At 42.8% G+C, this 15,911-nt stretch overlaps 1 protein-coding gene across 1 annotated transcript in view; it reads right to left on the reverse strand.

Annotated features, from left to right (window-relative positions):
• Positions 1-1,145: 1,145 nt before the first annotated feature.
• CDH1 (cadherin 1) overlaps positions 1,146-15,911 on the reverse strand; it is an 81,749-nt gene continuing 66,983 nt past the window's right edge. The window contains exons 11-16 of the mRNA XM_015069392.3: positions 12,297-12,442; positions 9,128-9,352; positions 8,583-8,813; positions 5,553-5,683; positions 3,827-3,970; positions 1,146-2,920 (exon numbers count right to left, since the gene is read on the reverse strand). Coding sequence (XP_014924878.2) covers positions 2,711-2,920; positions 3,827-3,970; positions 5,553-5,683; positions 8,583-8,813; positions 9,128-9,352; positions 12,297-12,442 — 1,087 coding nt within the window. The 3' untranslated portion in view covers positions 1,146-2,710. The remainder of the gene's footprint in view (positions 2,921-3,826; positions 3,971-5,552; positions 5,684-8,582; positions 8,814-9,127; positions 9,353-12,296; positions 12,443-15,911) is intronic.

Genomic DNA, 15,911 nt, shown 5'->3' on the forward strand with positions numbered 1-15,911 from the left:
TTGATTTCAGCTTAGGTCATGGTCTCATGGTTCATGGGATCGAGCCCCTTATAGGGCTCTGTGCTGACAATGTGGAGCCTGCTTGGGATTCTCTTTCTCTCTCTCTCTCTGCCCCTCCCTCATTCATGATGTACTTTCAAAATAAATATTAATTTTTTTTTACATTTATTTATTTTTTGAGAGACACAGAGAGACAGAACACAAGTTGCGGAGGGGCAGAGAGAGGAGACACAGAATCCGAAGCAGGCTCCAGGCTCTGAGCACAGAGCCTGACGTGGGGCTCGAAGTCACAAACCATGAGATCATGACTTGAGCCGAAGTCAGACGCTTAACCCACGGAGTCACCCAGGCGCCCCTCTCTCAAAATAAATATTAAAAAAATAAATAAAACAGGTTTTGTGTGAGATGATTTTACTAAACTATAGGCTAATGTTAAGTATTCTGAGCACATTTAAAGTGGGTTACGATCTCATGTCTGGTGCCTTAGGCAAATTAAATGCACTATGACATATTCTCAACTTATGATGGTTTATTGGGATATAACCACATAAGTCAAGATCTGTGTATATATTTGACCACCACTTAAAAAAATTTATATATCTATCTCAAGTCCTAGACTCCAGCAGAGGAAAGTGACAGAACTGTAAGAGGGTTTCTCAACAGCAGCACTACTGACATTTTGAACCTGATGATTCTTTGTTGCACATGGCTGTCCTGTGCATTGCCGGATGGTCAGCAGCATCCTTGGCCTTGACTTGATGTCATCACAATCAAAGTATCTCCAGAAATTGCACAAAGTCCTCCGGGAGAGGGAGCCATACTCTCCCCCAGGGGTGAACCACTGGACTACACAAACCTTTTGCTGACTGACTGAATTTGTCTGAAGCTCTACTAGGTCCCTCAGCAATGCCCACAGTAGTTTTTCCATTAAGAAGAGAATGTTAATGGCTTCTCCACATACCATATGGATAGTTTTCAAGTAAAGTGAATTTGTAAATGCAGTTTCCCACACTCTGCCCACAATAGAAGGACACAAAGTTCTGGAGGAGTCATTTCAACATGAAGCTTCCTTCTCCATGTTTTGAATAAGCCCAAGTACCACTGGTCTTGCATGGAATTGTGGCTAACCAAATAAAACATGTGTCTGACAATGTTTAACAAAATTCTTTAATAAAATTTATAAAAATGAATATTTAAGAATTCTCTCAGCTTGAATTGTTTTCCTTTTCCACTCCCAAAGAAAATACAAAATTATCAACACCCACACACATATATACTCAAAACTATAGTGACATTCTCTATACAGGACTACATTCGAGTTTAAATTGTTGAAAAATCAAGACAATTCCAAGATGTGATTGCAGGGATGATTTTCTTTTTCTTCAAAAAACACCTGACAGACAGTAAAGCAATTTAGATAAGATTATTTTCCATGGTTGTCAAAAGGTTCTTGAAGTTCACATTTCAACTAAAAGAAGATCCAAATCAGAGTTCTCCCCACACTCCCCTTACTGACACATTTTAGGGCCGTATTTTCTTCCTGCCCCTAAGGAAAATAAATTGGATTCCCTGATATTGTTTTCTATGCATGCTTGGAATTTGGGGCAGATGTTTCCAGATCAGCCAGCATATCCTGTGGACATCAACAACAGCAGGCACTTGGGGGGTTCTGGGCTGTCAGGAAGAAACTCTGGTAGCAGGATCCTGATTGGAGTCACATGTTAAGATTCTTCTATTCTTTTTCAGGACTAGAGGCAGAGCCACCTCAACCATCCTCAGCCTCAGTTTCCTAAATTGCCAGGCTCAACAACTTGTCTCCTGCCACCTTCAAACCCATTTTTCATGTTGCTCTCCGCTGGGACAAACACCTTCTGTCTTTGGCTGCAGCACTCGAGGCACTACCGTAAGTGTTGGAATATCTTGTTTGAGTGTTAGATGAACATTAGATGTGGAGTGGCACCTGAAAACTCACCACCCTTTCTGGTCAAGGCTTCCTGTTTAGAACCAGATCACCCCAGTAATGACATACACATAACAAACTTTCTTATGCACAACAAGTAAGTGGATGGATACCTATTTCAAGTTATATACTCAGAAGATTAAAGGTCTTAAGAGTAAATAATACCCAGTCACACTATGGCCAGACTAAGACCACACTTATCCTGAAAGGGCCCCCAAATTTCTGCATCAGAGAACCCCTGTCTGGGGCAATGTAGGTTCAGAAGGAGTAAGAGTGGATAGTAGAACAAGGGGCACTGTGCAGTGATAGGAGGAAAAAAGTACACAAATTAAAAACAATTACACACACACACACACACACACACACACGCACAAAATAATAGGGCAGTTGACCCCTCCCTTCCCTTAAAAAATGAGACGAAAACCCTTAAGGAAATCTGCAAGTTGCTAGCAGAACCTTTTGAGGCTGAAGCTATTGTTCTGAAGTATTAACATATGGGGGTCTTTGGGACAGCATCACCACTTAAAGAGTGAGGAAAGAAAAAAAGATTCAAAAATTAGGGCGAAATCATTCGAACACACACAGATTAGATCTATAAAGTGGAAATTCCAACTATCCTAACTGCATCACCGAGCAGACTCTCTTCCCCAGAAAGTCATCTCAAGTGAAGGGAGCTGAGAAACCAGGAGCCCTGCATTTTCTATCACACGATGTAGGGGCCCATCTCCTTCCCCATTTGTCTTGAGTCCCCTAGTCATCCTCACCACCTCCGTACATGTCTGCCAGCTTCTTGAAGCGATTGCCCCATTCATTCAGGTAGTCATAGTCCTGATCTCGGTCTGATTCCGAGGAGTTTAAGGAGCTCAGACTAGCAGCTTCAGAACCGCTTCCTTCATAGTCAAACACAAGCAGAGAGTCGTAAGGAGGAGCAGTGGGGTCACTGTCTGCTGCCTTCAGGTTCTAAAGAAGAAGGAAGACGAAAGGATCTTTCAATGCAAGGAATCGCACACCGGTCATCTGAGGCAAGATGCCTCCTCCAGGTGCCTCGAGCAACAAGTCACACATGACCATGCAACCATCCTGTGACACCACAGTCAAGGAAGACAAATCTAATATATATTTCATGAAAAGAGAACATTACAGGTAAATTGCAGAATCTTTTCCTCTATACTAATGATAAGTTATGTGTAGGCAGGAGACAAACAAGCCCGTCAGGATGGACAGAGGCTGAAAACAGTCATATTGTAACATATAGAATAAACTCCCTACTTGGCAGTAACAGTTTGCCTGAATGAAAATTTTTGGCTTCTACCCTACCCTTCCTACTTCTTCTTGACTGGAATACACAGACCCAAGGCCTGGAAGTGTGGCAGCCATCTTGTGCTCATGAGGTAACAAGCACAAAAACAAGGTACCCTCTGTTATATGTGTTTAAGCTCCTGGAATTTAAAGCTGAATGCATTTCTGACATATACAAAGGGATGCTATTTTTCTGGCCCTTAGGTAGACTTATGATACACATTTAATATCACATCCCAACCAGGAATGGGATGCAGGGGCAAAAAGACTCATTAGTGAAACCAAACTGGATCTACTTTGAATTCCTTTAGCTTCATGTCTACTTTTACTAAATCCTTTCAAGTCATTCTTGGTTTTGCCATATGGACTTTGCAAATTCGCTAGGAACGATTTGAAGTGCTCTGAGTTCTGAAATTCAGATGAGACACAAATAAAAAATAGCAGTCAGGGATCAGACAAGGAGAAAACATAAAGCAAAGAATCTAAAGACTTTTTCCTGACTTTCAACACAACTGTTCCTGAGTTTAGAGATGAATGGCACCATGGCTTTTGATTTTGCTAACTTACTTCATCAATAAAGTTTCCAATTTCATCAGGATTGGCAGGGCGGGGCCGGTACTGGGGCATGCTCAGGAGGGTTGGTGCCACATCATTGCGAGTCACTTCAGGCCGAGCATCCAGGCCCCTGTGCAACTGGCTCAAGTCAAAGTCCTTTGGAGAAAAAGGTAAAAATAGACCCCAGAGTAAAAAGAAACAGTCACAAATAAGGGGATACATTTGGATTATAGATTCTGGTATCAGAAAATACCCTGTCAATAGTTGCAAGCATTTGCCAGTGTAAACTAAAATGACAGTTTTCAACCTAAGAGTTTTCACAATAGCCCTAGAAGGAAAGACATCAGGGGTGCCTGGGTGGCTCAGTCGGTTGAGCATACGACTTCAGCTCAGGTCATGGTCTCAATGGTTTGTGAGTTCAAGTCTCACATCAGGCTCTGTACTGACAGCTCAGAGCCTGGAGCCTGCTTCGAATTCTGTGCCTCCCTCTCTCTCTGCTCCTACCCCACTCACACTCTGTCTCTTTCTCAAAAATAAACATTAAAAAAAAAAAAAAAAAAAAAGGAAAGACATCAAATGATCATGAGGAGCACCTGTGGTAAGGATGTAGGCTCTTATACCTTATTAACTAAGTCCTAGCCGATCCACAGATTCTTGTGAGCCTAGCTGCCATATATACTCAATACCTGTGTCCTTCACAAAATTCATACATTGAAACCTAATGCTCAAGGTGGTGGTATTTGAAGGTGGGACTTTTGGGAAGTGATTACGTCAGGAGGGTAGATGGAGCCGTCGGGAAGAGGACTGGTGCCCTAATAAAAGACACCCTGGAGATTCCTTTCTGCCGTGCGAGTACATTATGGCTGATTATGAAGGAGGAAGCAAGCCACCACCAAACACCACATCTGCTGGTGCCTTGATTTTAAACAACCCGGCCTCCAGAACTGTGAGAGATGAATTTCTGTGGTTTTGAAGCAATGTCTGTGGTATGTTGTTATAGCGGTCCACACAGACTAAGACAGTAGCTGAGACCAGAAGTTGTCCCACAAATGCCTGAAGGACATTTCTCTGCACCCCTTAATATGTTATGCAAGACAGGCTATTCTTCCAGACCACATTGCTCAGCAAATGTGCTCATGCATGGCGGGAGTCAAAAGCAGAACTCCGAGATGGGGCCCAAGGTTCCCTTTCTAGATAGAATACACTTTCAAAAACTCTCCAGAAAGGTGCCCAGCTGGCTCAGTCAGTAGAGCATGCGACTCTTGATCTCGGGTCCCTGAGTTTGAGCTTCACGTTGGGCATTAAGGTTACTTTAAAAAACAAAAACAAAACAAAACAAAACAAAAAAACTCCGGGGCAAGGTAAGATCATCTCCAAAATCAGGGAAAATAAAGAAGGCCTGAAGATTTAACATCTACAAAAAGAAAGGCAAAAGTTTAGCATACCTATAAACTCAAGGGACAAAATATCACAACAGATTAAGTGCTTTATGTCTAAATAATTTGAAGTTCATGTCCTGAGAACAGCCATGAGGAGAACAGGCTTGAGTCAGACTACTTGGTTTGAGTGCTTCCTACCTGTGTGACTTGGGCAAGTTATTTAACTGCCCTTTGCATCTGTCCATTCATCTGGGTGCTGAACAGAACAACGGTATTTTAAATGCCTACCTTCTCCTAATCATTGCTTCTTCCAAACAAAGATCACCACATAGCTTTTTGCCACAGTTTTAAAAAGGTACCTGATCCTCTTCTCCACCTCCTTCTTCATCATAGTAATAAACATTGTCCCTGGTGTCATCTTCTGGGGGTAGTAAGGGCTCTTTGACCACCCCTCTCCTCCGAACAAACAGCAAAAGCAGCAGAATCAGGACTGGTGTGGGGAAGAGAGAACAAGGAGAGCCACAGGTCAGGAAGGCCATAAAAAGCAGCTATCACACAGCACCACTGCCTCGCCTACCAGACAGATGGCTATCAGACAACCCACATGGCGATGCTCATATACCTGAAGTTAACGTATACAGTATAACATAGTGGACAATTACATGGGAATTCAAGCGTGTCTTCAACTGGACTGTTTATCTTTTTTAATGTTTATTTAATTTTGGGAGAGACAGACAGAGCATGAGTGGGGGAGGGGCAGAAAGAGGAGACACAGAATCCGAAGCAGGCCCCAGGCTCTGAGTTTTCAGCACAGAGCTAGACTCAGGGCTCAAACTCACAAACTGGGAGATCATGACCTGAGACGAAATAGGATGCTTAACTGACTGAGCCACCCAGGCGCCCCTAACTGGATTTATTAAACCAGTCAGTCATTTCTCAGAATCTGAGTTAAAATGCTCCAGGCAGAGGAAATGGTGGTAAGGACAAAGGACCTGAGGCAGAAGCATGATTGGCATGATTAAGAAAAGTGAAGTCAGCATGGCCATAGCAGGGTGAGTGAGGGGGAAAGAAGCAAATAGAGGGGTGGCAGGGATATGTCAACTGCTAGAAGGACTTTGGCTTTGATTCTGAGTTGGAACCATTAGAGGTTTGTGAACAGGGCTGAGTCACCCTAAATGTGATTGACAGGTGCACATTATTTCTAATCAGTTCAGAGGAATGGGACACAGACCATATAATCACCTGGTATATTCCCTTATCTTAAGATAAAAATCATGTGGGCAAGCTCTACGATCTGTTTAATTTCCAAAGTTTTCATCTGATCATGGGATGTTTCTAGGGTATATATGATTAACAGCTGTTAAAAACTTTTAAACTACTTATTGTGAATGAAAAAATTATGATTCAATGTGTTTTCTTCATAGATGCTTGTGCCCAAGTACCTCTAAAGGACACCCTACAGGGGGAGGGAGGAGGGAAAGGACATCCTACTGAAACAGTATTATTGGACTGAAAACAGGAGGTTGCATAGACTTGGGGAAAAGATTTCTTAGAAGTACCCAAACTCCCTATTGTTTCTGAAATCAGCAAGTTTCCAAGACTTTATTCAGATAAGCAAACTTCCTTGATCACAATCCATAAACAGGAACAGTGAGCACTTGCTGGGTCAGCCTAGACCTGCCTTGGCACCGAGGACACGGCCCTGAAGACCATATAAGATGCCAACAGTCACCATCCACCTGGAGCATAGAGCAAGTAAAAGCAAGGAGCAGGTTATCATCTCCAAGAAGATGTTACTGATCAAACGTTACTCAAATGTTATACCTTTAGAAAAGTAACTACATATTTTTACTGCTTCAGGAAGTACCACTCCATACACTGTACCAAAACCTCAGTAACCCCAGTGGGATCCTCAAAAAGCGTGGCACAAAGCAAGCAATCAAATATTGAGGGATTACGTGAACATCCACATGTCCTGGCATCTTTGTAGAATCACCTTTAGAAGGCTAAATTCTATGCTTGCCCACAAGGAACAAGAAGCTAGAAGTGTGGATCCTGGCATTGCTTCTGCTTTCAATGTTGTTCCACATTTAAGCTTTCTGCCATGTTGTCCTTGGCCTCTGTGTCTAATAAAATATACCCCAAACAAATTGAGGTAAGGCTATTACTAAAAAAATCGGTATTTTAAGGGTAAACTGCAGTCTTGAACATTTTCCTCAGAATGAAAGTACTAGTTTGTAACTGCTGTCCCCAGAGCAGACTGGCCTGTTCAAATATAATTGGAGTGGGAACGAAGTGGGCAGGCAGGGCTTGTACTGTCACGCCTGTGCTGATGACACAGGAAGGTGAATTAACCTCATCCCACGGTGGCAATAAAGCCATGTGAATTCTGAGGAACACAAGTCCAGAAAGCTCACTGAATTCTAAACAACACTCTCCTTCCTTCTGGGTTTGGAGATGACACAAGCAGCAAAGGGCAGGAGCAAATGAATCTGTTGAAGCAGCAAGTGGCAGGGGAAAGAACACCTGTGCTGAGTCGACTTGAAACCCCAGAGGTGGCCCCACTGCTCCCTCTAAGAACTTTCTTCTACTCCAGCCACGTTGGTCTCCTCCCTGCCTCCCCTTCCTCTCTGTGCCTTCACTAGTGTGGTAGTGTGGGAACCATCACGAATGCCCCTCTGTCCATCTGGATGCCACTAGTCCCCGTCCCAACAATCCTACATCTTCCACCAAACCTTCCTTGAGGCTCCCTCAAGAGGCCCCCTCTTCTGAATGCAAAGGCATTCATGACCTGGACCGCCCTTTTCAGCCCCTAATTATACACGGTCTTTCCCCCACTCTGTCCTGATAGTCATTGATACTCACTATGCACCCTACACTCCACCCCCACTCTCTGCCAAGTGTTAAATGGGCACATGGCCACTCAGTTAGGGTGGGACATTCTAGGCGTGGTTGTGTTTGAGCCATTGGAATGGGAGTGAAGGTGCACTTTCCAGATACGTGCCTTCCACTTCCTCTCTCATCCCTTCTCCAGGACGGAAGGTGGGGGTGATGAGTTGGTAGCTCCGACCATGCTGATGAGAATAGTACCCTAAAGACTTGCTGCTCCAGGTTGCTCTAAGAACCTCCAACATTTGCACCCCCTGGGAGCTGGTGACAAAGGTGGAATGTGAGGTCCCACCCCAGATCAGAATTCTCATGCAGGCGATTTGTATGCACTGCCCTGAAGGATTCAAAGAACAACAAAATAGACGGACTGGGCTCCTGTTGATTTAATGGAACAGTGCTCCCTTCCAGTCCTGGCGAACTCAACTTTAAAATGCTCAGTAACAGATAAACCTCCCCCAGTTTAGAAGCCAAAGACTGAAACGCTTGCCAGGCATACTTACTTAGTAAGGCGAGGATTCCTCCGAGAATGCCCAGAATGGCAGGAACTTGCAACCCCGCTTCAGCGTAAGGCATGGTCCTCTTGCAGTTGTTGACGACCCCTTCGCAGTCACAAACGTACACATCTAGGGTGGTCACCTGGTCCTTGTTCTGGTTATCCACAAGTTTGAGATTTATCTTGTAGTCGCCCAACTCTAAGGTTTTCTTTGGCTTCAAAATTAGAGATTCACGGGCTGGAGGAAGCAACAAAAATAAATGATGGGATCAGGAGAAAAAGAACAAACAAACAAAACAACCTCATTCTAGAATTATTAGGGTAAAGAAAACGGAGCTGCTTGGGTGGAAGATCACTGTGCAGTATGTTACAGAGTCAGATACCAGGAAAGGAAAGGGACCTTTGGGGGAATGCCTCAAATGCAGATGGGGCAAATAAACAAGCGTCAGACAAAAGAGGTGACATCTGAGAAGCTGAGAAGGGACTTTCAGAAGTGGGTGGGGGACAGGAGCAGGGAAAAGCATGGGGTCAGAGTAAGACTCCAGTTCCCACCTTGGTCACTGTAGTCAATGGTCCAGTTGACACTTGCCCCGTGCGTTAGTTCTGCCGTGAAGGGAGATGTGTTGGGGGGAAGATCTGGATCAAAGATGTTGATGATATGAGGCTGTGGATTTTTCTGGCAGAAATCCATACTTCGAGGTTCTGGTACGGGGCCATTGTCATTCACATCAGAGAGGATCAGGAGAAGGGTTCCCGTTCCAGTAGCAAGTGGAGAACCTAAGAGAAAATATGTAGGAAATGCCACAGCTCAGGAGCATTCATGAAGCTCTACTGCCTCGAATCAGACCAAACGCCAATCCTGGCTTGGCTCTTCAGAGATTCATCACCAGGCCCCACCCTCCCCATCTCAGGGCATCTTCACTTCTGGTCAGGCAGCTCTCCAACACGCTATTCCCCACTTTAACAACAATTATTCAAGTTATTGCTCACACCAAGGACAGGCTCCCTACTCTTTTGCATGTACCTTTATGCATCCATTAAACTTGAACCACTCCAAGAATTCCTCTTTGTCCCCCTACCAGTTCTCCCTTTCCGAACTTCTCTGGCTTTCAGGTCATTATCAAAGGGTTGAGCTTTTGAAATGGCTACAAGTTGCAAGTTGATTTTCAAAGTAGACTTGGGGAAAAAAAGACTTGGACACTTCTGTGTGCATTTCTTTTACATTCTGACATACGTATTCTACCATTTTATGCTAGCATCTAGCATAAAATGGTAGAAAGAGTAGACACTCAAGCATCATCATTAATATTAGTGTGGTTTTTTTTTTTTCTTAAGTAGGTTCCATGCCCACCATGGAGCCCAACGTGGGGCTCCAACTCACAACCCTGAGCTGAGATCAAGAGTTGGGCACTTAACCAAGTGAGCCACTTAGGTGCCCCAATATTAGTTTGTTATAGAAAAAAATGCACAGGACTATTATCTCAAACCTCTAATCATGCTTGGGTGGCAAGAATGTGGTGATTATTTTTTCTTTTTACCCTTAAAAAAATGATGGCTTTAAAAAAAACCCCACATAGCATAAAATTTACCATGTTAACCATTTTAAAGTTCATTTTACATTTTAGGCTCAACAGTATAAGTATATTCACATTGATCTCCAGAACAGTGTCATCTTGCAAGACTGAAACTCTGTAGCCATTAAATAACTCCCTGCTTTCCTTCTCTCCCCAGCCCCCTCCCCGCCCCTTACCACCATTGTACTTTGTTTCTATGAATTTGACCACTTTCACACCTTAAGTGAAACTATACAGTATTTATCTTTTAGTGACATGGCTTTTACTTAGCATAATGCCCCCAAGATTTATCCATGTTTTAATATTCCATTGTATACATATACCATATTTTATTTATGCATTCATCCATGAATGAATCCTTTTACCTTACGGGAGAGGAAAAAAAAAAAAACCCAAAAACCCAGCAGGGGCCATTTAAAATTTTTTCTAATTAGGGGCACCTGGGTGGCTCAGTTGGTTAAGTATCCAACTTTGGCTCAGGTCATGATCTCAGGGTTCATGAGTTCAAGTCCCGCTTTGGGCTCTCTGTTGTCAGTGAAGAGCTCACTTCAGATCCTCTGTCCCCCTCTCTCTGTCCCTCCCCAGCTTGTGTACGCTCTCTCTCTCTCTCTCTCTCTCTCAAAAATAAATAAACATGGGCCGCCTGGGTGGCTCAGTCAGTTAAGCGTCTGACTCTAGCTTAGGTCACGATTTCTCGGTTTGTGGGTTCCAGCTCCACGTCGGGCTCTGTGCTGACAGCTCAGAGCCTGGAGCCTGCTTCAGGCTGCAAATGGGACCCAGTCAAGGTCTAACTTGCCTTCCTCACTAACTCCCAAATGACAGCTCCAGGGACAGGCTTTAAATTCTAACAGGTTTATCTTTCCCCAGCACATTCACAATGTGATGGAGGCTGCACCATTCAACAGCCATCCGTCCAGCTCCATCATGGCCTTACTCGCTTTGCTGTGTTTTCTAGATTGTCAACTACTTCAGAAAGCTGGTAAGTTAGTGAGGGAAAGAGACTCATTCACAATGTCAGGAAGTGAGTAGGTTCTAACAATAATTCTATTTCTAAATATCTAGCCAGGGGAAATACTTGCACATAGAGGCATGTACAAGGATGTTTACGTATGAAAGTCTTGGAAATAATGACCAAGTAGAAACCATCCCAGTGTTCTTTAATGTGTGAATAATTAAATTATGCTAGATCCAGGTAACAGTTTATTATTTTTTAATTTTTCAAATTTATTTTTGAGACAGAGCGAGCGAGAGCATGTGTGTACAGGAGAGGGGCAGAGAGAGAGAGAGAGAGAGAGAGAGAGAGAGAGAGAGAGAGAGAGAGAATGAATCCCAAGCAGGGTCCACATTGTCAGGGCAGAGCTCATTGTGGGGCTCAAACTCACGAACCATGAGATCATGACCTGAGCCAAAATCAAGAGTTGGATGCTTAACATACTGAGCCACCCAGGCAGCCCTAGGTAACATTTCTTTATTACCAAGAGGTAAATCTATAAAGTGCCAAAGTAAATCTGTGTCTTAAAGACATATTGTAAATAATAATAAATTACATATCAAGTAAATGAAAAATTTAATAGAAATCAACATGTATAAAATAATGGTTTTTACAATAAAACCAGGCTATAAACTAGATAGTGGCTTTATAATAAACTATAATTCATATGCAGAAAATTGAATTCAAACACACAGAAACAGCCCAGAGGGAGTCACATTTCACTAATAATGATGATGATAAAAATAATGATAGTCCTTATAGAGTAGTACTATGTAGCAGACACTCTTCTAGGCATGTTTACATAAATGAATTCATTAAAAATCTAGATGGGGTATTATCATTTTGTCAGATAGTGGAACTGAGGGACATAGAAATAAGCTTGTAAGTCCAAAGTCACATAGGTATTATGTCCTAGGCTCTGGACCCAGGCAGTCTGGCTCCTGTGGGGAAGGAGTGGGTTCAGGTATAAAGAGGGAATGGTGAAAAGCACTTCTACTTGACCTAAATTATTTGTGCCCTTGAAAATCGTATGTTTTTTGTTTAAGGATAAAAGAGGAAGAATGAACTCTTGCCTCTAAAAGAAAGGTGGGGGGCAAAGAAGCAAACGAGCCGGGAGGGTGAGGCGGCCAAGGCCAAACCCTAAGAACATCCTTACCATTGTCGGTGGCGATAATGAGGGCCGTGTACGTGCTGTTCTTCACATGCTCAAAGTCCTCTCTGTCTAATTCAGCCCGAGTGAAAATGGCACCAGTGTCTGGATCAATCCTCAGCCAGTTGGCAGCATCCCTCCAAATCCGATACCTGAAAAGGCACAAGCTCTGGCTTAGAATACAAGAGTGAACGGCACATAGCTAAGAAGGCTAAGGTTCCTCTTTGTTCGTCGTTCACATCTACAGGAAGGTGTGACCATCCATGTCCCCTTCACCTGGATTCACCCATTGTTGAACCATTTGAGAAGAAGTTGCAGCCATCATGTTCTCTTACTCATAAATACTTCGGCGTATTATCCCCTCAGAACAGAGGCATTCTATTATATAATCACAATTGGATTTTTAGTTTCAGGAAATGTAACATTTAATATATGGTACATATTTAAATTGTCAATTTCCCCAAAACTGTCCTCCGGAGCATCCCTGCCCTGATTCAGGATCCATCTACGCATGACATTTAGATGTCACGTTTCCTCAATTTGGAAACATTCCTTAGCCTTTCCATTCTTTCTCAACACTGGTATTTTTGAAATGTGCAGGCCAATTGTTTTGGAGAAAGCTCCTCAATCTGGGCTGGTCTGATTATTCCCTTCTAAGTAAACTCAATTCATGTGAGGGAAAGGGAAGCAAGAGCACTGGATAAGTGATGACTGTCCTTCTCAGGAGGACATTAAGAGGCACATGACATCTGTTCTTTTCTTGGTTAACTTTGATCACTTGGATAAGGGATAGGGCACCTGATTTCTTCCCATTAAAGGTACTTTTTTCCTAAGGGGAAAAAAGACCATTAGTCTATGGTCTGAGGGGAGAAAATGTGACAATATCCTGTTCACCAACTAACTTTCACCCAATATATTTAGTATCTTTGGGTAATTTTTGCCTGAAGCAAGGAGTACTATGAACTTTAAGGTTTTGTTTTTTTTTTAAGTTTATTTATTTATTTTGAGAGGGAGAAGCAGAATGTGCAGGGGAGGAGCAGAGAAAAAGGGAGAGACAGAATCCCAAGCAGGCTCTGGGCTTGATCCCACAAACCGTGACATCGTGACCTGAGCTGAAATCAAGAGTCGGACACAACCAACTGACCCACACAGGTGCCCCTCCTTATGTATTTTTAAAGCAGAGTCTTATAGGTCAGCTCCCCAAAGGGTACAGTACTCAAATGGTGGCAATATGCCACTCAAAACCCCCACCATGAACACTTGGAAACTCGTGTTGACACAGTGACTGGAGGATGCGCTGTACTACTGGCCTTTCATGGCAGGTGCCAGAGAAGCTCAAGTTCCTTCTGGCCTTACAAAGGGAGAGAAAAGTTTTATTCAAAATGCCAGAATGATCTGTTAAGCTATACCTACTTGGGAGTACCAGAAGCAGTCAATCAGAGAAAACAAAGGCATGAAAAAGAGAGATATACTGCCCAGCTATCTGCTAGGGTCATGGCAAGGCTCAGAAAAAGAAGCAAAAAAGCTAAGGATAAAAGAGCCCTGGATACCTCCAGGCATATCCCCACTTCCTTAGGAGTACAAAGCCATGAACTTAGCAAGTGGTCTTTGTTCCAGGAGTAAGGGCCTCTACACACAGACTTGGTCCCCGTACTTGCCCAAAGAGAAGCTTTAAATGACCCTTACACTACTGCAAGCTAAGGCATCAACTGGCCTGGAAACCATACAGTCCAAGGCTTCATCATTCAACGAAAACCATACAAGAGGTCTTTGGTTTCCCACTATAGTTTTCAACCTTGATTAAAAACACTTCTTGGGGCGCCTGGGTGGCTCAGTCGGTTAGGCGTCCGACTTCGGCTCAGGTCATGATCTCGCGGTTTGTGAGTTCGAGCCCCGCGTCGGGCTCTGTGCTAACAGCTCAGAGCCTGGAGCCTGTTTCAGAGTCTGTGTCTCCCACTCTCTGACCCTCCCCCGTTCATGCTCTGTCTCTCTCTGTCTCAAAAATAAATAAACATTAAAAAAAAAATTAAAAAAAAAAAACAAAACAAAACACTTCTTACTAGCCCTAATAGTTTGGACCACCTAGGACTCCTTGGGTTATGAGCAGTACATTGGATACATGTACAAATTCAACACATTTGAAGTATTTTAAGATTTTAAGTAATCTGTACACTTCACATAGGGCTTGACCTCGTGACCTCCAAGATGAAAAGTCATATGTTCTACTGACTGAGCCAACCAGGTGCCCTGAAATTAAGATTATTTTAAAGCAAATCTCAAATGTCAAAAGATTTTTCCTGTAAATATCTTAGCATATATAGATAAGGTTTTAAAAAATTTTTTAATTTAATGTTTATTTTTGAGAGAGAGAGAGAACCAGTGGGAGAGGGGCAGAAAGGGATGGGGACAGAGGATCCAAAGCAAGTTCTGTACCAACAGCAGAGAGATCCAATGCAGGAGTCTAACTCATGAACCATGAGATCATGACCTGAACTGAAGTCAGCCACTTACCCAACTGAGCCAGCCAGGTGCCCCATATAAATAAGTAAATTAGAAAAAAATAAAACAAAACATAATCATAATGCCACCAACACATCTAACAAAAACAGTAATAATTACTTACTGTCATCTAATGCCACGTCCATGCTTAAATTTCTCTAACTGACTCCAAGGTATCTTTTATAGTTGGAGTGTTGAATCTATCTTCAAGTTGTAGTCTACATATTACAATTGGTTCATTTGCCTCTTAATATTCTTTTGATCTAAAGCAGTCCTCCCTGCCCTTTTGCCACTTATTCCAGTGTCATTTGTCATACAGTTCCCACATTCTGCATTTGGCCAGATTTGTGGCATTTGTTTCTTCATTCTCTGCATTTCTGCAAAATCAGATTCTAACGCTTAACTAGGTTCTGCCTCAACTTTAGTTTACTCCAAAAAAAAATATTTCCATAGTGACGTTGTGTGCATGCTACTGAATCATACATATCAAGTGGTACATTATGTTATATTGTCCTTACTTTTTTTTTTTTTTTTTTTAAGTAAATGTTAAATACAATCAGAAGGTTTGGGTGTTATCAGCCTGGTTCCTTCATTTAAAAATTCCCCATCACTCTTGACCTAATGACTCAGTGCTAGCAGCCTTTAAGATCTCTACCTGCACCTTTTATATAGCTCCTCCTATACAGGGCACATGTGTGGTCCAAAGGTATTCAGGAGCCCTTTCACTTAGGACAGAATCAGCACTTCCCAAACTAACCACTGAGGCTGAAATCACACTTAAACTCGGCTTGAACTTCATCTTGAACCAGTCAAAAGCACTGATGCTAAAACACAAACACCCCACCAAACAAGAACACACTCAATTACTATGCAAGACGCTATTCTGGATTTGTATGTTTTTCTCTAAATAGTTGAGAGCCTGGGGCACCTGGCTGGCTCAACTGAAAGACCATGTGACTCTTGATCTCCGAGTCATGAGTTCAAGATTGAGGGTAGAGATCACTTAAATAAACTTTAGAAGAAGATACTTCAGGTGTCGTGACAGTTTCCCCTAAAGTACATGTTAACAGGTAGGAACCTACCTCTCCAAGAAGAGGAAGTGGGCGCATTGGCAGAGGCCCA

This window comes from Acinonyx jubatus, chromosome E2, assembly GCF_027475565.1.
Source record: "Acinonyx jubatus isolate Ajub_Pintada_27869175 chromosome E2, VMU_Ajub_asm_v1.0, whole genome shotgun sequence".
NCBI lineage: Eukaryota > Metazoa > Chordata > Mammalia > Carnivora > Felidae > Acinonyx > Acinonyx jubatus.